The sequence below is a fragment of the Podarcis gaigeae genome, assembly GCF_964106915.1.
Source record: "Podarcis gaigeae genome assembly, chromosome: 7".
NCBI classification, from domain to species: domain Eukaryota; kingdom Metazoa; phylum Chordata; class Lepidosauria; order Squamata; family Lacertidae; genus Podarcis; species Podarcis gaigeae.
In genome coordinates this window covers 25,551,030-25,573,969 of record NC_139683.1, presented here as the reverse complement: position 1 = coordinate 25,573,969, position 22,940 = coordinate 25,551,030, and the positions used below count along the sequence as shown (strand labels likewise).

The 22,940-nt window shown below is 45.4% G+C and overlaps 2 protein-coding genes across 12 annotated transcripts in view; one reads left to right on the top strand and one right to left on the bottom strand.

Moving 5' to 3' along the window:
• Nucleotides 1-4,395, top strand: part of INTS8 (integrator complex subunit 8) — a 28,380-nt gene extending 23,985 nt beyond the window's left edge. For 4 of the 8 annotated variants that reach the window (XR_014566950.1, XR_014566951.1, XR_014566952.1 and 1 more), the window contains exons 28-29: nt 167-1,577; nt 1,659-4,395. Coding sequence is in view for 4 of the 8 variants with exons in the window: in XM_083749767.1 (XP_083605893.1) it covers nt 167-283 (117 nt within the window). In the remaining 4 variants the exon portion in view is untranslated. Of the gene's footprint in view, nt 1-166 lie in introns of all 8 variants that reach the window. The other 4 variants (XM_083749767.1, XM_083749765.1, XM_083749768.1 and 1 more) reach the window with 1 other exon arrangement.
• On the bottom strand, nt 331-17,083 carry CCNE2 (cyclin E2; the record flags this gene model as incomplete). 4 transcript variants are annotated; one of them, XM_083749812.1, is made up of 12 exons in its annotated part: nt 16,961-17,083; nt 13,251-13,288; nt 12,993-13,095; nt 11,879-11,929; nt 11,228-11,379; nt 8,886-9,021; nt 8,139-8,285; nt 5,901-5,996; nt 4,672-4,806; nt 3,503-3,614; nt 2,084-2,238; nt 331-1,288 (listed from the first exon to the last, which is right to left on the bottom strand). In XM_083749812.1, exons 1-12 carry the CDS (start codon nt 17,066-17,068, stop codon nt 1,190-1,192), a joined length of 1,332 nt encoding a protein of 443 aa, XP_083605938.1. In that variant the 5' UTR covers nt 17,069-17,083. The 4 variants fall into 4 exon arrangements, with proteins under 4 accessions (XP_083605938.1, XP_083605941.1, XP_083605939.1 ...); XM_083749815.1 differs by lacking the exon at nt 16,961-17,083 and adding an exon at nt 15,885-15,958; XM_083749813.1 differs by lacking the exons at nt 331-1,288; nt 16,961-17,083 and adding an exon at nt 15,885-15,958 and having other exon boundaries at nt 1,895-2,238.
• Nucleotides 17,084-22,940: the final 5,857 nt, after the last annotated feature.

Here is a 22,940-nt window from a genome sequence, read left to right as displayed (position 1 = left end):
TAAGTTTCTTTTCTAGACTTAATAGTACCTCCCTTTTGCTACTATGTGCTTTCTTCTGTGCAGCCATTACATAAACAATATGCATTGCATATAAAACATTGAAATGATTCTCAGAACTTGCTTATTGCCAGTACTAACTTATGTTGATGCTTGTTTCAATACTTAGATTAAAGCTATTGGGCAGACTGAGCTGAATTCCAGTAATCCAGAAGAAGTGCTACAGCTTGCTGCTCAAAGACGGAAAAAGAAGTTTCTTCAAGCAATGGCAAAGCTTTACTTTTAGAGCACCATTTCTAAGAGAGCGAGATAAAAGATGGCAGCTGCAAGTTATTTCCAACACTTTATTAACGCATAAGACCTTTTTTTTTTTTTACAAATTTATAAACATACTGTGTGGCATTTTCCTATTTAGAAAACTTAAAAATTCTTCCTTTCTTTTTACAAGATTATACAGAAGCAGGTTAGCTTTTGTAATGCAAGCTGGCATAAAGAGGGACAGTAAACTACCTTGGACAGAGCATGACTCTCCCTAGTACTTAAGCTGTTGCAGAACAGTCTTAACTTCAGCTTTTCTTGTATAAAAGGAAAGATAGCACCTCATGAGGAAAGAGGTAGTATGTGACATTTATTCACGGTAAAGCAGGTGTTGTTCCAGTTACATGCTGGTTGCTTAAGTTGCCTGCTGATTTTAGAAGTTGTTTCAATGTTTAACTGCAGCCTCTTCTCACCCCCGCTTTCCTATGCCAATGCTTAAAACCAGTTTCACCTTATCTCATAGCTATACTACACAAGTATAGTAACAAGATTGATCTCCCAGTAGCAGTTACACTGCTATGCAGGCTTCTAAAATCTGACTAATGCTGTTGAGTGTAGAAGTTGTCTGTACAATGTGCTATCAACAGAAGTCAGCAGAATATATCTTGAGTTTATACATAGCTAAACCACTGACACACTCACCCACAGGTATCAAAAAACTCCGTTACTTGAGGCCATTCAACAGGTAGTAGTTCATTCTGACTGCTGAACAGTTAAATTCATAGTCTGTTCTTTACTGGGCTGCAAAGTTGCATGTGAGCTTCTTTTTGATAGTCTTCCCAACCACTTGTCAAGTGTAAAAAGTCCAGGATGTATTTTCCAACAGTCTTACAATATTGTTCAGGTTGGCACACACTCCTGTTGTCCAGGGATTTCATTTTTCAGAACTCTTGGGTGGGGTAATTATTCCTCCTGTAGACACCGGTGATAGCTGGCCTGGTGCTGCAACAGCTACTTCATAGTTGACTTCATCCTATTCAATTAATATTTAAATTAATGCACCAAATGGTAAACCAAGCAATTTCTGCTTTGCTATTCCCCTATGGTTCAGAGCACATTCCTTCATGAGAGAGTTTTTGCCTGTGGACTCAAAGGCAGAAAATTGCTCCCTTGTATTCCTACATATAGTCCCCCTTTCCTTGAAAAGGAACTGCCCTCTCTCCTCACCTCATGGTCTGCATCTTTCATGCAAATGGCATTGACTTTGACACACAAGAATTTCCTTCCTTTTTCTTCATGGAGGTAAGAGGACCCCTACCCTAGTGACTGGTCAAAATAGCCCTGTTGGATCAAGCCAGTAGCCCACCTAGTCTGAGTTGGGGGCACATTGGTTCTGTTTACAGTATGTCTGTCTAACTGATAAAAGACCAACTGTACTACTGCTCCAACACAGCTTATTTCTTATTGTGTTCATGTATTTAGAACTAGATGCATCTTCAAATTTCAGTTATCTTTATACATTAGTTTTACTTTCTAATGCAACTATATTAATTGCCAAAAATGTACATCACTGTCTTTACAGCCCTAGTCAGTATGGACATGGTCAGGGGTCTTTTAAAACATGAAACACTCGTAAGGGTCAGCTGGATCTGGCCCAGAACTTACTAGCGCCTGACCCTGAACCAATTTCTTTAAACATCTCTGTAGTGCTATACAAATATGTCTTGCCAGCCCAAATAACTTTTACACTGGAAGTGGGCAAGATATGTGACATTACTTTAACACTCAGAGGTACAACATGAAACTCAGAGTGGGAGAAACAACTCACCAGCATGTCCAAGTAGTTTGTGTGCGTTTGTATATTATGCCTGTCTTCTGCTGCAATTTTCTTAAAATTCTTTAGTTTCACTGGTGATTTTTTTGCAACCTTAAGAAACGGTTTTAGCCACTCTACACATTCTGCAATACTGTCCCACTCCAAGCCTAATAATAAAAGAGAAATTTTGAGTTGAGGTCTTCATAATGCCTATTCACTGCTCTACAACATACATGAGCTACACTTGATATTTTACATAAGCAGTTGGACAGAATGTAAATAAAATTACATGATTACAAATAAAAGCCTTTATGGCACTCTGCGTATATTACTAAGCCAATAATGCTAGAACAAATCTATTGGAACAGTGGCTTGTTCCAGACCAACTACTGAGTTCATGGCAGAGGCAAGATTTTCAGTTTCTAGCTTCTCTCATTCACAGCTTAACATTCTTGCGCTCGCTGAAATAGCTTTCAGTTTCATTATTGGCCATCAGTTTCAGACTCAAGGCAACCTCAAAACTAGAAAACAACAGTCATGAACCCCTTGGTTTCACCACTACTGTGCATTTCTGAAACTTTGAACCTTGTGCAGAGTTTAATATGCCTTGTTTCAGACATAAACAGCCACAGCCCAGCGAAGCTACATGAGCATAAGTGCAAGATATTACCAAATATTATTTCCAAGATAGTGGCTGGTGTGCTGGCAAGAGGATCTAGCAATTCTTATTCCTATTGCAAAGGGATAAAGTAGTACCCAGCATGTCCAAGGATAACTCCTAATAGATTCAGCTAGTGACAACTGCAGATAAAACGCCCTCTTGTTTCTCATTAATCTTATCATGCATGGAGTAATCACAGTTTGCACATGGAGGAGAGAAATGGAACAGAACAGGATGAAGAGACGTTGTGTAAAAGACAGGAAAAATCCCATTGTTTGGGTAGGCAATTTTTAAATGTGCCCAGGGTTAAAGTGAGAGGTAACCCTAGAATTCAAAATTTAATGTAGCACGATTAAATGCGAGAAAGCTCAAGGGGCAGCAGAGTTATGAGAAAGCATGAGCTAAGGGCAGAGGTGGAAGGGAGGAAACAGGGGGGAAATTAGCCTATTGAGAAGTACACAGACACAATTTGTGAGCAGGCTCCGTAACTAACCCTCCAGAGAGTGAGAACTACCCCTTTCAATCCTGAGCCAACAGCCCCCTCAACCACAATATCGGGTAACACACCAGTGATACAATATTGTTGAGGAGCCCTGCTTGTACTTTATTTCTAAAATAAAAAGGTATCCTCCAGCCAGTTTATGCCAGTTTGCATGCCCACATATTTATGTGCCAGTTTGCATGCCCACATATTTATTGCAGCCTCAGACATCTTACAATAGCTAGGACATGAAAACCTGAGTAACAACAAAAAAGATGCTCCATCCTACCTGAGACTCTTGTAACTACATGTACTGAGGTATAGTGACAGAGTGCAGCTGCCGCCAATATTCTATACTGGAAATCCAAAGAATTGACATCTAGAATACATAGATCTAAAAGCTGCAAGGAAGGAAAAACCCACATTTATTAGTATAAATACGTGGTTATAACCAATCTCGTATTTGATAGCTAATCACTACAAGCTGAAGTAACTCACTGAATCAGAGTTGGAAGGGATGCTGAAGCTCATCTAATCCAATCCCCTGCAATGCAGGAATCTCAACTAAAGCATCCATGATGGATGGCTGCTTGTCCATTGCTTGGATTATGAGGGTGCAAGATTACAAATAATGCCTGTCGGTTGCTTAGAGTTTAGGAATAGCACCAGTTTCACTAAGCTTATGCTGCTTGAGCTGATACACGGAGGTTCCTCTAACACTTCAGACTATTGCGTCTACGAATTAATTTAATAGAATCCAGATGTTAAAAATATTTTAACTGAATTAAGATCAAATGTATTTGGAAAACATTTGCAATCTACAGTCTCACATAATCATCCTGAGTCCTCGAGATCAACACTGCACTGATGCTAGCCCATGAGATTCCTCATCACATTTTAGAATCCAAACCAATGGTCTTGTGTATCCACTTGCCAAGAGCTCAATGTGCTGCACTGAAGGTTTCTCATCTTATAATTTGTTTGCAACCAAGCACTGCTTTGAATCATCCAGAGACCAGGTGAACTGGGTACCTCCATATATTTTGAAGCAGGGGTGGGTGGGGGGGTCATATCATACAGGCTTTATAACCAATGCAACAAGCATGTTCTCTTATTCTGCATTTTACTGTATTACAATGCAATATATAAGAAAAGCTCGAATTAAAATACAATTAAAAATAATACAGCATTTAGCACAATTGCTCCAACAGGCAAAAAAATCATTTACGTGGTCTGCCAAGAACCTCCACAATTTTCAAGTCGTCTGTGGGAGACCACCGCTGGAGACAGCAGTATGATCAAGCACTGAAGAAATTTCCATCACTTGATTCTTGCCCTGTACCCTCAATGTCATCTTCCTGGTGTTCAAACATGAACCCTGCAAGTTGTCTACCTGAGCTGAAATCTTGCATCTGTATGGTGCTCTTATGCACCAGATGTGCTGGAATAGGAACTTACCTGTGCTATTTCAATAAACTTTTCCTGAGAATACTGAGGTAGCAGCACCTTTGGGACATCTTTCAGAGCATCCACTTGGAGATAAAGGTTCAGCCAAGAGATGATCGTTACTGGGCACAGCTCCCATTTTAGAGCCTACATGTGTGAACATCATAACAAAGGCTTTAGGGCATGATGCTTACATCTACAAACTTAGCAAGTAAACTTTTATTCACGCGGCCCAAAACCCTGCACAAGTTCTCACACAGCAGTGTGCACATCTGTTTCTGCACTGTAGCACTGGCGCGCCAGGGAGAACAGTTCTGTATTTTTTCCTTCTCCCCAACATGCTCAGCATTATTTGTGTAGAATGAAGCAGAATTCAAGTTGTGAGCCCTCCCCTCATGCCATCCTATGATACAGAAATCCGCTTGGTCTCTTCATCTACTGCTCTGCAAGACTAAACCCTTGCACAATGCCCTAAAGCAGGAATAGAGAGCCTGTGTTGCCCTCTAGATGTTGCTGGATTCCAACTCCCATCAACACATCTGGAGGGCCACAGATTCCCCATTCCTGCCTGAAAAGATGTACAAGATCCCAGTGCCCTCTCCTGGTACTGGCAACAAACCACCTCCGATTAAGCGCTCCCATTCTGAGAATGCCAAGCAAAACCAGTTCTTATGTAAAATCAAGTAAAGTTGCTCAAGTCACAGGCAATTCTCTTATCCCGGAGGGTAATGTTAGAGCATTCCAGGATGTATATACACTGGCATGAGATGTTAGCTGCTTTATACATAGCTCCACTTCTTCCCAGCCCTGAGAAGGTGGTCAAGAATTATCTTCTGTAAAATACAAAAGCTTAAAATGGAGGAGGAAGGGAAAGGAGAATTTTAGCTGCTTTGAGACTCCTTCGGGTAGTGATAAAGCAGGATATCAAATCGAAACTCTTCTTCACAGAGTGTATCCAAGCAGCTTTCACAGTACACATCAGAGTCAGATTCCAGATTTTGGAGACATTGCTAATAAATAAATACAATCTGCTCTGCCTAAGAAGCCAATATGATGCCCTTCCAGATGTTTTGGACTTCAATTTCCATCAGGAGCAGCCAGCATAGCCAATGGTCAGAGTAATAGGAATTGAACTTAAAACATCTGGAAGGCACCATGTTAGCTAACCAACTAATAGAGTAATTCCTAAGATGCAGACTCTTAAATGTGTGCTGAAATGGTCAGCATCTTCATTTTATTACCTTTAATATAATGAGCTCCATTCTTATAATATCATCTTCACTACAAGCACCATCGGTAACATAGGCAAATTCCTGTAGTTTGGGAGCATAAATCTCCTTAAAGGAAGAAGAAAAAGACAGAATGTTAGAACAAACCACAGCAAATCCAACAGGGCTTACAGACTTGTTGATCCATTCTCTTACAACCCTATTCTGCATACCACAGCTATTTCAATTTCACAAATTATATTCAGATGCTTTTAGGCTCCTGTTACCACCCATGGGAGAGCAGCCATCAGCATGCCAACTTATAGGCTCAGCTGCAGATCCTCATTTCCATGTAGGAGTGGGCAAGCAGTTGAAAAAGCAAAGAGCCAAGCACTTGCTGATATAGATCCTCAGCTACTATGGTTATGCACTGATCCCCACACATGGAGAAGAAACTTCACAGAAGTGGCACTACTGTGCAAAGTCTCATATCATGAGCTCACTGGCAACGCCATGAAATCCTAAGGCCAATTGCACAGGACAGTCTAAAAGCTTCTTCACTGAACCACTGTCACTTGCCCAGGTCTGACTTGCAAAACACCACTGTCACAAAGCAGGATTCAGAGGTGAAATTTGAAGCCAGACCATTAGACCCAAGTCCTTTACCATGTCCCCAACCTAAGCTGTGCTTGAGATCTTTAGGGATCTCATCAGTTGCCAGCTTAATTGAAACATTTTAAGATGTACAGGCCCGGCCCATAGAGTGCATTAAAAGATGGTGAAGTTTACAGCAAAAACATGTTGCATCATTCAAATGATGTTTTGCCTGCTAGGCATACATATCGGTGCTCTTCTTTTAGCAAGTCTTAGCAAAAGCCAGTGTGGTAGTGTCCAGAGGAGGGCAACCAAAATGGTCAAAGGCCTGGAAACGATGCCTTATGAGGAACGGCTAAGGGAGCTGGGCATGTTTAGCCTGGAGAAGAGGAGGTTAAGGGGTGATATGATAGCCATGTTCAAATATATAAAAGGATGTCACATAGAGGAGGGAGAAAGGTTGTTTTCTGCTGCTCCAGAGAAGCGGACACGGAGCAATGGATCCAAACTACAAGAAATAAGATTCCACCTAAACATTAGGAAGAACTTCCTGACAGTAAGAGCTGTTCGACAGTGGAATTTGCTGCCAAGGAGTGTGGTGGAGTCTCCTTCTTTGGAGGTCTTTAAGCAGAGGCTTGACAACCATATGTCAGGAGTGCTCTGATGGTGTTTCCTGCTTGGCAGGGGGTTGGACTCGATGGCCCTTGTGGTCTCTTCCAACTCTAGGATTCTATTCTATGATTCTAGTGGTTGGAGTTTCTGACTAGAAATAAAAGTAAGTAAGGGAGTAAAAAGGTAAAGGACCCCTGACAGTTAAGTCCAGTCGCGAACTACTCTGGGGTTGCGGCACTCATCACGCTTTACTGGCCGAAGGAGCCGACATTTGTCTGCAGGCAGTTTTTCCGGGTCATGTGGCCAGCATGACTAAGCCACTTCTGGCGAAACTAGAGCAGTGCACGGAACCGCCGTTTACCTTCCTGCTGGCGCGGTATCTATTGATCTACTTGCACTTTGACGTGCTTTCGAACTGCTAGGTTGGCAGGAGCTGGGACCGAGCAACGAACCGCCGACCTTCCGATCGGCAAGCCCTAGGCTTAGTGGTTTAGACCACAGTGCCACCCGTGTCCCTTGTGAGTACCAGGGTTCAAACCCCCATTCAGTTCACTGCGGGAGCTTACACCAATCACCACCTCTCAGCTTAACAGAGTTGTTGTGGGAATAAAATGGGGAAAACAATGCAGGTCACCTTGAGGTTCTTGGTGAAAAGGCAAGTTGTAAAGCAGACAGGATACAAAATAAAGTGTTCAGTCTCAGCTAAGTATTAGGAAACTCCCACCCTTCAGTTACTGAGGGATGCATCTCCCTGTAATCAGAATCCTAGTAAGAACTCTGAGGGTTAAGAACACAGGCAGCTATTTGCTAATGGCAATTAGGGCTATCATTTGTGAGCGTGCACACACTTCCAAGAGCTGCTATATCAGTGTGCAAATTGTGCAACACAGACCTTCCGTTTTCCTCAGTAATAAACCAAGCTACTTTAATCAAAAGAAAATGACCCATTTCTTACTCAGCTGCTATACTGGGATGGGCCTTTGTCTGTAAAGGACATGCAGCATAATTATGGGTTTAAAATGCTATATTGTCAACAGTAGAATGGTTTCACTGACAGCTACTTACCTCAAGCTTGGAAGCAATGAACAGGGCTGTAATTCCTATTAGCTGAAGCATGGTTTTGTTTAAATTCTTTTGAGTCAGCATGAATCTGTCAAAAAAGTCTTGTGCCAAGTAGAAAGTTTCCCTATGGAGCGTGTATACTTCACATACCTGTTACAGAATAAGCTTTGTTTATTCACAGTCACTATACTACAAACAGCGAGACAAAACATTTTTTTAAAGTTGCAACTCAGCAGGGGATATATTTATGCCTATGTTTTTGTTGTGGCTATATATAGGGGGTCAGCAACCTAAGGCCCATGGGCCAGAAGCGGCCTGTGGAGGTCGTTTAACCAGCCCCCGAGCCGCCCCTGAACTGAGCTGCCCACTCGTGTGCTGCGCTAAACCAGCGCAGTGTGGAGACTCACTTCTGCGGCACCGAAAATCGTGTCTGCGCAGATGCTGAAAATTGCATCTGCGCATGTGCAGATGCTGAAAATCATGGGCTCGTGCACTCACATGCACACCAATCCGGCCCACGAAGGGATCTCTGTGGGACCGATCCGGCCCAGGCAAGATAAACCTTGCTGACCCCTGCTATATATTGATATGCTGACTAACCTTGTGAGCTGCTTTCAGCACAATTTGGAAAAGCAGAATATAAACAAGCTTAATACTTAAAGGGGGGGGGAGGAAGCACTCTGGGTCAGTCTTGCTACTTCTCAGGACTGTCCTTTATACACGCATTACATTTATAAGTTCAATACTCACCTCCAGAAGCCAGTCCAATAGGATTGATCTCATGTGTGGCTGCAAGTTGGAGTGTAGAGATGTGAAATGCTTACAGTGAGAATATTTGTTCTCCTTTTTGAGAATGTTGAACCAGACATCTTTAGAATTTCCCCAGCTAAAATCAAAGACAGACATTTTAAATTCCAGATTATTTTTAAAAAGACATAAAATACGTGGTCTCAGCAAAAATTGGAATTCAATGGGACGAAGCCAACTGCTTGGATTTAGTGCATTCGATGTATTATTTCTAGTCTCCAAACTCTAATGACCTTAGTTTTCCAAAGGGGTTCTACTCGAAGCTTGTTTGGATTTCATGAAATACAGTTTTTTAAAAAAACAATTGAGGTAGAACTGATAAAGAAAAGTCCATTTGCCTTCAGACTACATATGATGCAGATGGCTGTATCTGACTTTTCAGACTTTAAAGGGAGCTGAAGGGGTGGGAGAACATTTCTTTATAGCATTTTAGCCCCTCTCAACTGAAAGGTCTCACAGCATGGCTACTCCTAACAAGATAAGAGATTGAGGTAGTATTCCTGGCATGAGGCTTCAATCCTTCACCCCTGCACCATTTCTATGATTTAATTATGCCAATGACAAGCATAATAAAAGGTGCTTGCTCTTCCATTCAGCTGCTGCCCCTGATCAAATGGAGTTGCTTTGAGGTTTGTAAATCCAATCAAGGGTGGTCAGTGTTGCATGCCTTCAAGGGCAAAAGCTGAAAAGAGGTAGATATTACTCAGTAATCAACTCACTCAGCTTTTAATTGGCTGTAGAGACTTGTCAGAAGACAATAAGTTTTCAACAATTGCTTCAAATTATTGTCATTTTGTCATTAAGCAAAACTAACAAGTTTTCCGTCAGGTAAGTTGAAAAATGATTTTTCTGACTGACAACAATGAATGACTATTAGGACTACAAGGTTGACAACTGGGCAGTTTCAGAACAATGGAACTTACATAATTTCTGGTCAATTTCACTCAAGCAGGGCAGGGAGAGAGAAAAGACATGGCAACCAACACATACCGTACTTTTCCGTCTATAAGACGAGGACTTTTTATTAAAAAGTTAGCTTTAAAATTAGCCCTTGTCCTATACTTGGGTAGTGCAGGGGGGGTTGTGTGATTGGTCACAGCCGTGAGCAGGAGATTCACAGTGGTGATAGTGTGAGTGATTGGAAGCTATGAGAAGGGCTGTTGGTGATTGGCTGCTGCTGCGACAATAGGGCAGCCATTTGGCGGCGGCGTGTCTTCAGCAACGCATGCGATCGTCAGCAGCGGGTGAGCGATTTCCAGCAATCCTCCCCCCCAAAAAAGGGTAAACAACTCTGAGCAATCCTCCAATTTGGAGTCCCCCAAAATAGGGGATGTCTTATAGACGGAAAAATATGGTATAGGTGCTTCACTTTACTATATGCATGAATGTGTTGTTCCCAATTTCACCACCTTCTTGTAGTCCAGTCTTCCCCAATTTGATGCCCTTCAGATGTTTCAGACTACGACTACAATTCCCATAAGTCCCCCCATTATTGATTAAATTTGTATACCACCCTTCATCCGAAGATCACAGGGTGGTTCACAACGTAATGAGAACAAAAATACGTAATAGAACAAAAACAAATCAATTACCCTCTTCATTTCAAAGGCCATAAAATATTCACAGCATGGTTATCAACGCTTTTACCTGGTGCCTAAAGATGTGTAGTGAAAGCACCAGGTGAGCCACCCAGGGGAAAACATTCCACAAATGGGGAGCGACCACATAAATGGCCCATTCCTGTGTTGCCACCCTCCGGGCCTCTCATGGAGGGGCCCACAAAGGGCCTCATATGATAATTGCAGAGCCAGGTATGTTTATATGGGGAGATGCAGTCTATATGGGGAGGTAGCACATCTAAGTTGGAGGGCACTGTACTGAGGAAGACTATTCTAGTCAGTGCAGTTCCAAAAAGTTAGCAGTATAATAGACTACACAGCAGCAATACTTGCAGACATGATCTTAAAACATTTTTCATAGAATGCCAGATTTATGTGCAATTTCTATCAAACACAGATGACACCTTGGAATATAATTTGTCCATCAAAATTTCACAGCTCGCATATTGCCCTTGATGATAGGCAAAGCATTCAGACCAAGGACTAAAACAAGATGGTTTTATTAGCGGTGTTCCTCATTGTGTTTTCTATATGCCACTAGCTCCAAGTCCAAGACTACCCACCAATACAAACTGGTGAACAACACAGGGGTTTTGCACTACATTCGCTTTGCTAATATATATAGTATAGCAGCATCACAATTGCTTTTGGTTATAGGTAACTTACCTAAGTTCTGGTAGAGGTGATGGATTTATGAAGAGGTTTCTGAACCTGTATTTTTTGAATCTGGAAAAATCAGTGGTTGTCGCTTCTTTGTGAGGAGTTTCTATTATAATACAAGGGGAGATGCCGCCTGATATTGTAGATGGCCAACAACTCTACAAATGAGATATTAAGAGCTAGCATGAGAAAAATACATACAACACAAAGCAAGATAGTTTATGAGTAGCAGAATTTGTGCCAGCCTTTGGAAACCTTTTCACTGTCACATAGAATAGATCATCAACCAGCTAATGTTTACTAGGCCTTGCAAATCAAATCCCAAAGCATTTTATCCAAACCCTTGCAGCAGTAAGACATTAGGTGGGATATTGGGAAGGGACATAATTAACACTATACATTCCTGGAAGTTGAAAGTAAGTTTTTCAGTGGTGAAATATTCATTGAACACAAACTGCAGCAGCTAACACAACAAAATGAATACAAATCACACACTATGTAGCTGGAGTCATTAATTCTCCCTTATGCTTTCCCTGACAAAAAGTGAAGAACCTCCTGCTCACAATGGACACCGCGTTAACAGTCTAAACTCTCACACATACTGAAGAACGCAGACCAGCTTAGTTAAAAATCAATGGTTACGCAGGTCATTATTACCTTAATTTCATACTGATGTCTCATGTTGACCTCTTCTGTTCTCGTGGGGTCCTTTGGAAAACAGATTCACCTTGATTAAGAGCAAAGCAGCAACCAAGCAAAGCCAAATTCTCCTGGTACATCAAGGGCTCCCTCAATTTCAAATCCCTCCCTCAAAAATAGGAGCATTAAAGCCGTCAGTGCACAACTATTCATTTTTGAAAGTCATTTATTGGCAACATATGCACAACCACCGATCACAGCTATTAAACAGTGATAATTCAAACACTTGCCCTAACCAAAAAAAGGGATAACAGAGGAAACATTATGCAAGAGCAGAATGCTCTTAATAGCATCCAACATCATACAAAAAAATAACAGGCACAGTGGTCTTGCTGCTCAGATCCTTCACAGATTATGCCAGAATTCTTAAAAAGTGATATGCAAAGTGAGCCAGGACGAGGTTTAAAATCTTCCCTGACAAAGTGCTGCTTAGTGTCAGCCACCAGCCACCACCCCTTCCCTTGACTTGGCAGTGTGGACAGGCAGCAACAGAGCTGTGATCTGTGGCAGATGCCTGCAAACCACAGAAACAACGAGCTGCTTTCGTTATTGTGGAAAATATAAAATGTTGGGGAAGCTCCACACAAACCAAAATTGGGATGGGATGGGGGAAGAAGCTGACCAAGGATCAACATCAGCAGCCTCTTGGCTACCACTTGAGAGTGCCAGGTGCCAATGTCAGCTTTATTTACAAATATGGGTGTGGGGTTCACCTAACAAATCCTATCTACAGAAGGCCTGCTCAAAGGCTTCCACAATGGAGCTTCCTTCTCCTCTCCTCATGTACTGTACGTCCCTGAAATTGGCTCTGGAGTGGGTGGGAGAACCCCTAGAACAGTGTACCACTGTCCCATCTGGCAAGTTGATATGCTTGCACAGACGGAACATTTGTAATAGTGTGATGCTGAATTCCACCCATTATCTCTACATTTCAGATGCGAGGATGAGGCCAAGAAAAAGGTGGTTTTACCAATATCAGTGCCGTGAATTCTTGTCTCAGCTTGAACAAGGCAATCCTGCTCATATTCTTAACCACATCTGGCTCCAGGAGACTGTTTCAATTCCTACTTACCTGCATTGCTTTCCTTTTTCTGTTCTGAAGAGACTCTGGCAGCTGCAGTTCTTGAGGAGACGTATCCTGGCAGGGCTGGTGCAGCTTGGCTTGTAAACGACTACTGTGGAAGGGTAAATACATTTTCCCATCAAGACAGCAGCAGAGAGCATTGCTATACATTCACTGTGGCCCCTTAAAGACTATTTTTATGATGGCATATATTTATGGGTTGCAGTCAGACTGTATACAGCTAGCATATTATAAAAGTGATGTTACCTGCGCCTTGACATCTTATTAGGATTCCAGGTAGTTGCCTGCAAATGAGAGAAGACTATAGGTTAACCCAAAGTACATACAAAGTGCTGTTTAGCTCATGGCTTAAATCAAGCTGGACCATTGGTCCATTTGGCTCAGTACTGTCTACACTGACTGGCAGTGGCTCTCCAGGTGTTCAGGCAGGGCTGTTTCCTAGCACTACCAGGACATGCTGGGGATTGAATGTGTAAAGCAGATACTGTACCACTGAGCTACAGTCCTTCCCCTCAAATTAAGTCCAGCTCCCAGTGTGTGCATGCCTGCTGCCTAAACCTCAAAGATATTTCCAGAAATTAGCAGAGACCAAGAACATCCAAATGGCAACTGCCCAACATCGTGGGCAAGGCATTTTTATGTACAGCCAGGAGCCTACAAGTGTTCCACAGGGAGGCAGGCACCTGTTACCTCGTGACAATCCTGCGTTTGGAACAGGAAATCTGGGCAAACTGCCCACATTAGTCATGTTCCAGTCCCTGAAAAACCCTGCACACCTGAATTAAGGGAAGTGAACTGGCAGTACATTACCCCGCAATCCTTCTTAGTAAGGGTGGTCTGTGTTAATTCCCTACATCTCAGCTCAAAGCAACAGTTCTTTACACACACAAAACTGAAGGTCACCCTTTCTCATCATCCATGTGCTCACTGGTCAATTTCAGGTTCAACCAGCTTCCATCTGCTGCCTCCCAGCATCAATGCCAGTAGCCATTTTGTTCCACTTCATGCCTTGCTCCAGGCACCATTCCATTTGCTTCCTCAGAGAACTCTGCTATGAGCATGTAGTCCCAAGGTAAGATTTGCTGACTTGCAAGTTTTGTACCCCCATCAATCATAAGCAGTGCTAGTTTGCATATTTCGCAAATATGTACGTCCCATGCGCTCAGAATCAAACCCCATACATAGCATTGTCAGGAACCGAGACTACTTGCATGTGTATAAACAGCTATTACTGTACATGAATATAGTTTACACGCCCAAATCCTATGTGCAAGGAGATTGCCAAGCTTTACAGTACTTTCACTAGGATCTTATCACTTATGATGACTTGTTGCGAAGACACACATTTTGTTTCGAGTGAACTAAGTAAACCACAAAGACTCGAGCTGCCCCCTCCTCTTTCTGCCATTTGTTCTCCCCGCTCCCTGCCAAGCGGGAAGGGCGGGGGGCAGCAGCTTCAGGAGCCCCCCCACCCCCAAGCTGCCGAGCCAGCTATACGCGGCTCTCCGGCCCGCGCCAATTTACAGAAAGCGGGTAAATGCAGGAGGCGGCAACAGCAGGCTGGACTCTGCCACCACCCTCCATCCAGCATGCGGGTGAAACTCCCGCTGGCCCTAAGAGGGTGAAACGTAAAAAATAATAATGAAGAAAAGAGCACAGTGTTTTTTAAAAAGTGGGGGAGCGATACCGGCGGGAGTTTTTTTTTGGGGGGGGCGGGCAAGAGCGCGCTCTCTCTCTCTCTCTTTAAGAAAAGCATTTCCCGCCTACACTTACACATGCCCCTATATATTGGGGTTGCAAAAGAGGAAATGTTACAGAGGGGGTGCAAGGGATAGAAGTAGAAACCCCGATTGCTCCCCCCCTCTTTGCATCAAGACAGTAAGAGAGGGAAAGACCCACAAGCATAGCCCCCTCCCCAAGCAAGAAGCGCCCCCCTCTCTTTCCGCCGTCCCCCAATAAATCGAGTCCGGAGCCAAAGCGGGGGGCTTCTGCAGGACGGACCCCGCACCCCAACCTGCCTCTCCCGCCTTCCAGCCCAACAGGGGAGGGGAAAGATCCCTTCCGCCGCCCGAAACATACCTTTTCCTCTGTGAAGACCCCCCCCCGCAAAAACCCCCGAACGGTCAGGGGGCGAAAGACGGGGGCAAGTGCTCTCGGGGCAGCCCGGGAAGCCACCAGGCGGGCTCCCCGCCCCCCGCCCCGGAGGAGGGAGTCGCTCTCCCTCCAAAAAAGCCTCACACGCCCAGCAAGGGCAGGCCGACCGAGCCAGTTCCCAGACCACACCGACGAGAGGAACAGGTTTGCCGGGGGTGGGGCGGGGGTGCAAAGGGTCCCCCATAGGGAGACCCCCATCGCCCCCACCCCAAAAAAGGCAGAGACGCCCTAGGAAAAACCGGGAGCAACTCCCCCCCACAATGTGCTGCAGGGGAGACACCTCACTTTCCCGCCTCGGCACCCCCCACCTCGGCCCCCGAGAGGCCCCCCCGGGCCGGATGGGTGGGGGATCCCCGCTCTTTCCTCGCCGCCGCCTCATTCTCCCTCCAAAAAAAGCCCGGCCGGCGAGCTGGGAGGGCGGGCATCCCGCCTTCTGGCTCCGCTTCCTTCTCCAGCCGGCGCTGGAGCCCTGCCGCCCGCTGCCTCCCCCCTCAGCGCTTTTCTGGGGCAGCCCCCTAAGCAGCGCCCCGGCACCCTCAGCCCCCTCCTCGCCAGGACATTCACCACACGCAGGGAGGGGGGAATTTAAAAAAAGCCAGCCCCCCTCCCCATATAGGCCGAAAGCAGCAGGGCGCCAGCAGCCCGCGCTACCCTCGCCCGCCATCCAGCCCTTTCCCGAGCATTGCCGCCCTCCCGCCCCATAGAGAAGACCCCCCAAGACCGCACCTCAGCCGCCGCTGCCGCCCAAACCTGGACTGTTCTCAGCTGGCGCCGGCGCCAAGGCGCTTATATAGGGCGCCGCCTGCGCATGCGCCGGCCTGGGTCCCAGCTCAGCCCTCTCGTCGCCGCCTGCAGTTCCCGGGCTGCGAGTTCTCCCGCCCGACCGCCCCGGAACCCCGAGGTGGAGCGCGCCCGGCGTCCAGCGCTGCAAAAAGGACGAACCTCGCGGATTCCCAGCCGCGGACAGATAGGAACCCCCGGGTCATTCCTGCTGGCTTTTTTTTTCCCCTCGGAGGGGGAAACACTACTAAATATATATATACACCCCCCCCCCCAAAATATACTATATGCAATGACAGCAGGGCAGCTTTTTAGGCACGCCCGGTGCAAGCTCCCGCGCGGCGCCCAACCATACCCGCGCCCCGTCCGTCTTCCCTCCCCCGCCCCCGGGAGGGGACATTGCGTAAGAGTGTCCCCTGAGGAGGACGTCCCGCTTCCCCCGCCAGTCCCGCCAAATGCTCGCTCGCCTCCGAGGCCGGCCTCCTGCTAGTAGATGGCAACCGGCTGTGCCCGCGACTGGGAGACGCGACGGGGCTTTTGCAAGAGCTTGACCCGGTGATCGTGGGTTCTCCGGGGCCGTGGGTGCCATGCAGTGCGCATGGATGGCCCCGGCCCCGAAATGTGTGAGTGCCCGGCCCCTTCATGGGGAATTGGGTGGGTGCTCGGGCACCCAGGGCCCCAAGGAGTTGGCACCCATGGGCCTTTGACAGCCGAGGCGGGAGGGGAGAAGCCCCCGGCCAAGGCAGGTGGGGGAAGGAACCATAGCTGTCAACCTTCCCTTTTTTGCGGGAAATTCCCTTATTCCAGCGCCGTTTCCCGCTGCTATTCCGGATTGTTAGATATCCCCTAGACTGTCCCCAGGACAGGTGAGGCTGCTGATCCCTTATTTTCGAGGCTCCCCAGGACAGGTGAGGCTGCTGATCCCTTATTTTCAAATCTGAAAGTTGACAGCTATGGAAGCAACCAGCCCTGCTCCCTCCCCAAACGTCCTCTCGGCCCGTTGTTGCGCGTCTCTCACATACCGACTGCACGGACAGCTCGTGAACCCTGCAAAGCCGTGTCAGCTGCGTTCCCGGTAGCCCGCGAAACCAGAATGGCTCCTGCGCCGGCCGCGGCTCTCGGCCTGGCATTAGCAACACGCGCGCTTAGACAGCTCGCCACGTCGGGCTCCACCTCTGGGCGGAGCCGCGCCGCGCGCCGCGGCCAATCAGAAGGCCGAATGGCTCGGCAACGTGGACCTGTCGGCAGAATGTAAACACGGCTCGCGGGAAGCCAGGAGGAAGGCCGCTGTCAAAGATGGAGGGAGCGGCGGAGACGGTGGAAACACCGTTAAGGGGTGCTGGACCTTCTTGCAGCGCGCAGGGCTGTGTCCAGGCTTTGGCATGTGGTCAGGAACATGGGAAATGTTCGATATAATAGTGGGGGGTGGGAATTTCTCGCAGGGGGAGGAGAGAAAAAGAAAGGAAAAAGTGCTTGAGACGGTAATAGAATACGATCTATAGGTAAATAAGTACTGGTAGTATCCTAACCAGTACTGTATACAATTATTAGTAAGTCATTATAAGGAAGTCGAGAGCTTAAGCTGAGCCCACCTAGTCCGGCAGCCTGTTCTCACAATGACCAGGCGGATGTCTGCCTGCGGGAAGCCTTCAAGCACGACCTGAGTGAAAGAATAACCCGAGATAGCTCAATCCGTAGAGCATGAGACTCTAATCTTGAGTTACCACGCCCCTAAAATGAAATTAAAGACAAAGTATTCCAAATGCACTACCAGATTCCTTTATTGCAAGGGGCTGGACTAGATGACCCGTGGGATCCCTTCTAACTTGACAGTTCTATGATTCTAAGAGCACTCTCTCCTGCAGTTTCCTGCAACTGGCATTTGTTTACCAAATTTTATACAGCGCTTGATTTTTTTTAAAAAAAACCCCTCAAAGTGGCTTGCAAAGGGAAAGGGGAAAACAAACAAAACCAGGCCTTGCTCCCTAGATGTTTAAAACCAGGGGTAGGCAACCTAAGGCCCGTGGGCCGGATGCAGCCCAATCGCCTTCTCAATCCAGCCCAGGAATCAGCATGTTTTACATGAGTAGAATGTGTCCTTTTATTTAAAATGCATTTCTGGGTTATTTGTGGGGCCTGACTGGTGTTTTTGCATGAGTAGAATGTGTGATTTTATTTAAAATGCATCTCTGGGGCATAGGAATTTGTTCATTCCCCCCCCAAAAAAATATAGTCTGCCCCCCCCCCCCAGGTCTGAGGGACAGTGGACCAGCCCACGGCTGAAAAAGGTTGCTGACCCCTGTTTAAAACACTTCCCAACAGTGATCATTTAAGCAAATTGAGTACTCAGACCAACCCCAAGGCTTTTGAATGAACATTGTGCAAAATTACCATTTAGGAAATTATAATCATCTTTCCCTATATAATCCTTTCAAACTGCAGCAGCACAGTGACAAGATTGTTTCTGCATTTTCTGTTTTAACCAGCCCATGCTGGTGCTGATATCCTTTGCTTTTGATTAAATTCAGGGCTGGATTAAGACCATTAGAAGCCCTAAACACTGAAACATGGTGCCTCCCAATAGGTAATTCAAAATAAAAATAATATTAAAAGATAAAATTTACATATATGCTGACATGTAAATGCACATATGTCAGGTGCTAATGTGTGTCATCCTTGCATTATTTCAGTCTACATTAGGAGTCCGCCCCTTGGTTTTGGTGGGAATAAGTAATGAGAATACAAAAAAGGGGGAAGAATGTGTAAGGAAGTCCAACAAAGGTCAGATTTCCCCTTGAAGACCACTTTGATGCTTCAATGATTGTGCCCTAAGCACCAGCTAAGCCTCTTTTAGTGGTGAGACCCTTCACAGATATTCAAATCAGTTGCCAAAGATAAATGCTGGGACTGCTTCATTAATGTATTTATTCATATGAAAAATGATATCTTGCCCTTCTGTTGGCTATGCACCCCCCAGAACAGCTGACAGCAATTTAAACCAATCATATACTACAATAGCATTTAAAAGAGAAAGATAGAGAGAAATGGGGGTGGGAGGTGGGGTTTGCGTGAATACTGCAAGTCTGTTTCGCAGCACAAGCAGGCATTGCCAAGAGCATACGTGGATGTGAAATCCCAGAAAGGAGAAAGAAATGCCATTTATGAAGCTGTGTTGAGTCTACTGTAGCAAGACAAAAGGCATTATGGCATCTTAGGGAGTGCATAATTGGTTTAAGACAGGAGCCCTCCTGCAAATGCAATCAGTGAAAGTCTTGTCATAGTAGGATGGTGTGGATTACACCTACAGCCATCATTGTTAACTGCTTCACTGCCTATCTGTGTTAAAGAAACAGTTCCATTGTGTGCTTAAACAGCATTCAGGACTGGCAGGCATTGCAAGCAGAGTGAATGAAGCAGGGTTCATTGAAGTACACAAAGCTGCATTGCCAAAGCCTACCCCAGCGGAGGCTGCAATCCTCAGCATACCTGTTTTCCAAAGAAGAAAAGAAATAAAAGTTCCTTAAAGCTCTGTGGAACTTGCTGCCAAATAATGTGATCAGAATCGAGGCAAAACCCTTGTGTTTTGATGTGGAGACCAAGTCCCAAATTTCTGCTTAGCGTAGAGATGCTTAAGTCTATCCGCTCTCTCAGCCTAGCCTACCCCACAGGACCATTCTGAAGATAGAATTGAGTAACTTGGTATTTGCATTGGATATAAGATAGGAAAGAATTTTAAAGGACCAGAAAGCAGCTGGCAGATAATTTTTCTGGTTAAAAACTGTAGGTGTTGCCTACCGCCTTTGGGTTGCATTTAAATGCAATGTGGGTTTTTTGTTTTGTTTTTGCCCCTCCTTTGAGATTGGCAGTGTCCTGAATTACCAGGGTCCCTTCTGGGATTCACATTCATTTTTTAAAAACAACAGCTGAATCTCACTTGAAACTGCTGGTGAAGAGGTCATTCCCATCAGAGCAATTTGCATCACTATACTAACAGAACTCAGCCTCCTGGGTGTGGCCAAAATACTACAGCAAGATGTGATCAAGGTCATCCATATTCCGTTGCCTTAGCCATAAGAAGTACATTGATGTGGTTCAGTTTGCAGATAAGGAGATTAGCCTGCCCAATCATAAGATAACGCTGTCAAAAATGAGCCTCTACAAGGAACTTGTGATGACTCATAGCTGGGAGAGAAACAGCAACTGAAAAAGTAATCAGTGTGGCTCTGGTTCTGTTTTAAACAGCCTGTTCCAAGCTGGCGCTCTTCATACTACAGCTCCCATCAACCACAGCTGCATAGGACTGATGGGATTTGTAATCCAAAACATCTGGGGGTCACCTGGTTGCCAGAGGGCTGGTTAAAAGGAAGAGCAGAAGTTTTACAAGATCATAGAATCAGCCACAGACCATCCTTGAAAGCTGGCAACAGGTGAAGAGAAAGAATAAACATGCATGCCTGAAGTATTCTTACATTAAGAAGAGGTTTAAGGCTAATTTTCAGGTGGTTTTAGACCCTACTAGAGTTCAACTGTAGTAGGGACGCGGGTGGCGCTGTGGATTAAACCACTGAGCCTAGGGCTTGCCGATCAGGTCGGCGGTTCGAATCCCCACGACGGGGTGAGCTCCCGTTGCTCGGTCCCTGCTCCTGCCAACCTAGCAGTTCAAAAGCATGTCAAAGTGCAAGTAGATAAATAGGTACCGCTCCCGCAGGAAGGTAAATGGCGTTTCCGTGTGCTGCTCTGGTTCGCTAGAAGCAGCTCAGTCATGCTGGCCACATGACCCGGAAGCTGTACGCTGGCTCCCTCGGCCAATAAAGCGAGATGAGCTCCGCAACCCCAGAGTCAGTCATGACTGGACCTAATGGTCAGGGGTCCCTTTACCTTTACCTTTACCTTACAGTTCAACTTATAAATTAAGTTCTGAGTCCCACTAAGGTTGCAGTTCTAACCTACTTACCTAAGAGTCAGATCCACTGAGTACTTCGGAGTAGACATGGTTAGGATTGTGCTGTACTAGTCTCTTGACCCTGAAAAGTGTTATCTGATACCTGAGGCGTGTGTTTTCCACCCTATCCTTGTGATTGTAATCTGTTTCACCTGGTTTTAGTTTTTAATTGTTGTACTCTGCCCAGGGACCTACAGGTGAAGGATGCATAGTAAATGCAATGATGATTATGGAAACCAGGCAGCAATTTAACATTTTTGCAAAGGCCAATGGATTCATACTGGTGTCTTTGGACAAAAGTATAAAGGATAGCAAGAAGTGTGCATGCACACGAAAGCTCATACCAATAACAAACTTAGTTGGTCTCTAAGGTACTACTGGAAGGAATTCTTTTTAAATATTTTGTTTCAAGGATAACATAAATGTTAGATCTGAAACGTAGAGATAAACACACATCTTTTCATGTTTCAGTTCTACAACACCATCCCTTCCCCCCCACGCCCTTTTACAGGAACAGAGTATGCAAATATTTAAATACAGCATGCCTCTAAATACAAGCTGCTGCAGAGCAAAATCAGAAGAGGTATCTTGCCTTCCATGTCCTTGTGGACCTCCCAGGTGCATCTAGCTGGCTATTGTGGGAAAGGAGCAGCTGAACCGGATGGGCCTGTGGTCTGATTCAGCAGGGCTCATCTCCTGTTCCTATCTCAGAATGTTAGTTTGGCATGATATAAACTTCATTAATACATTTTTAATGCCATCAATTCCGTTGGCATTTAAAAAAAAATCAGTGTATTCAGGGTTGTGGCCCAGGCTTGTGGTACTCTCCACCACCTGAAATTAGACAAGCACTCTCCTTGCTGAACATCAGGTGCATGACTAAGGTTTCGTTGTTCCAAGACACATGCTAAGGTAATGTCTGCTTTTATATAAGAACCAAACCACTTGAAGCCAGTATTACAGATGGAAGCCCTTGCAAAATGGGGAAATGCTTACATGTTTTTAAGTTTTCAAAGGAAGCAAGTTTTCAATGTGAGGGGGCAGACCACCTGCAGGAGCGCTACGCCACGTAGCTGGCACTATTAAGGGAATGTTCTTGCTTGCAAGCTTCAGTCAAAACAGACAGCAGGTAATGGGGTAGAAGTCCCTCCGCGCAGAGTACAAGAATATCCAGCCCAAGGCTGGCTCTGCTGGAAACCCTCATCCCTTCTGGTTTATTAGGTGTAAGGATTTCTCTCCCCTCCCAATCCTGTGGGTTTGTGCAGTCACTAACTTGCAGTGGCACACTCTGTAGAGATGTGCATGGATTTTCACAGTGAAATAAATGAGCTCTCTTCTTCCCTTTCCATTTTCATTGTAAAAATGAAAAGAAATTGCAAAGTGGGGAAAGGGGGGGAATGGAATCCATTTAGGGCAGGCATCCCCAAACTCTGCCCTCCCTGTGTTTTGGGACTACAATTCCCATCATCCCTGTCCACTGTTCCTGTTAGCTAGGGATGATGGGAGTTGTTGTCCCAAAACATCTGGAGGGCAGAGTTTGGGGATGCCTGACTTAGGGCTTCACCACCCCCCATTCATTTTCAAGTTGCTTTGCACTGGCTACATAGTCTGAAATGTGATGAATATGTGCATCTCTCTGGAGCATAGAGCGTGTGTGAAATCAGGTAAGACAAACTGTAAAGCTCTACCTTGTATGTGGATAACCCTTATGCTATGTCTGTACTGGGTGCCTTTAAAAATTGGCTGGTTCCTCATCTAGCCTTGGCCACCCTGATGTGCTTTAGATGTTTTGAATTACAGTGGTATACCTCAGGTTACATACGCTTCAGGTTACAGACTCTAACCCAGAAATAGTGCTTCAGGTTAAGAACTTTGCTTCAGGATGAGAACAGAAATCGTGCAGCGGCGGCGCGGCAGCAGCAGGAGGCCCCATTAGCTAAAGTGGTGCTTCAGGTTAAGAACAAGTTTCAGGTTAAGAACGGACCTCCGGAACGAATTAAGTACTTAACCCGAGGTACCACTGTACAACCCCATCAGAAGCTGCCAGCACAGTTTAAGCC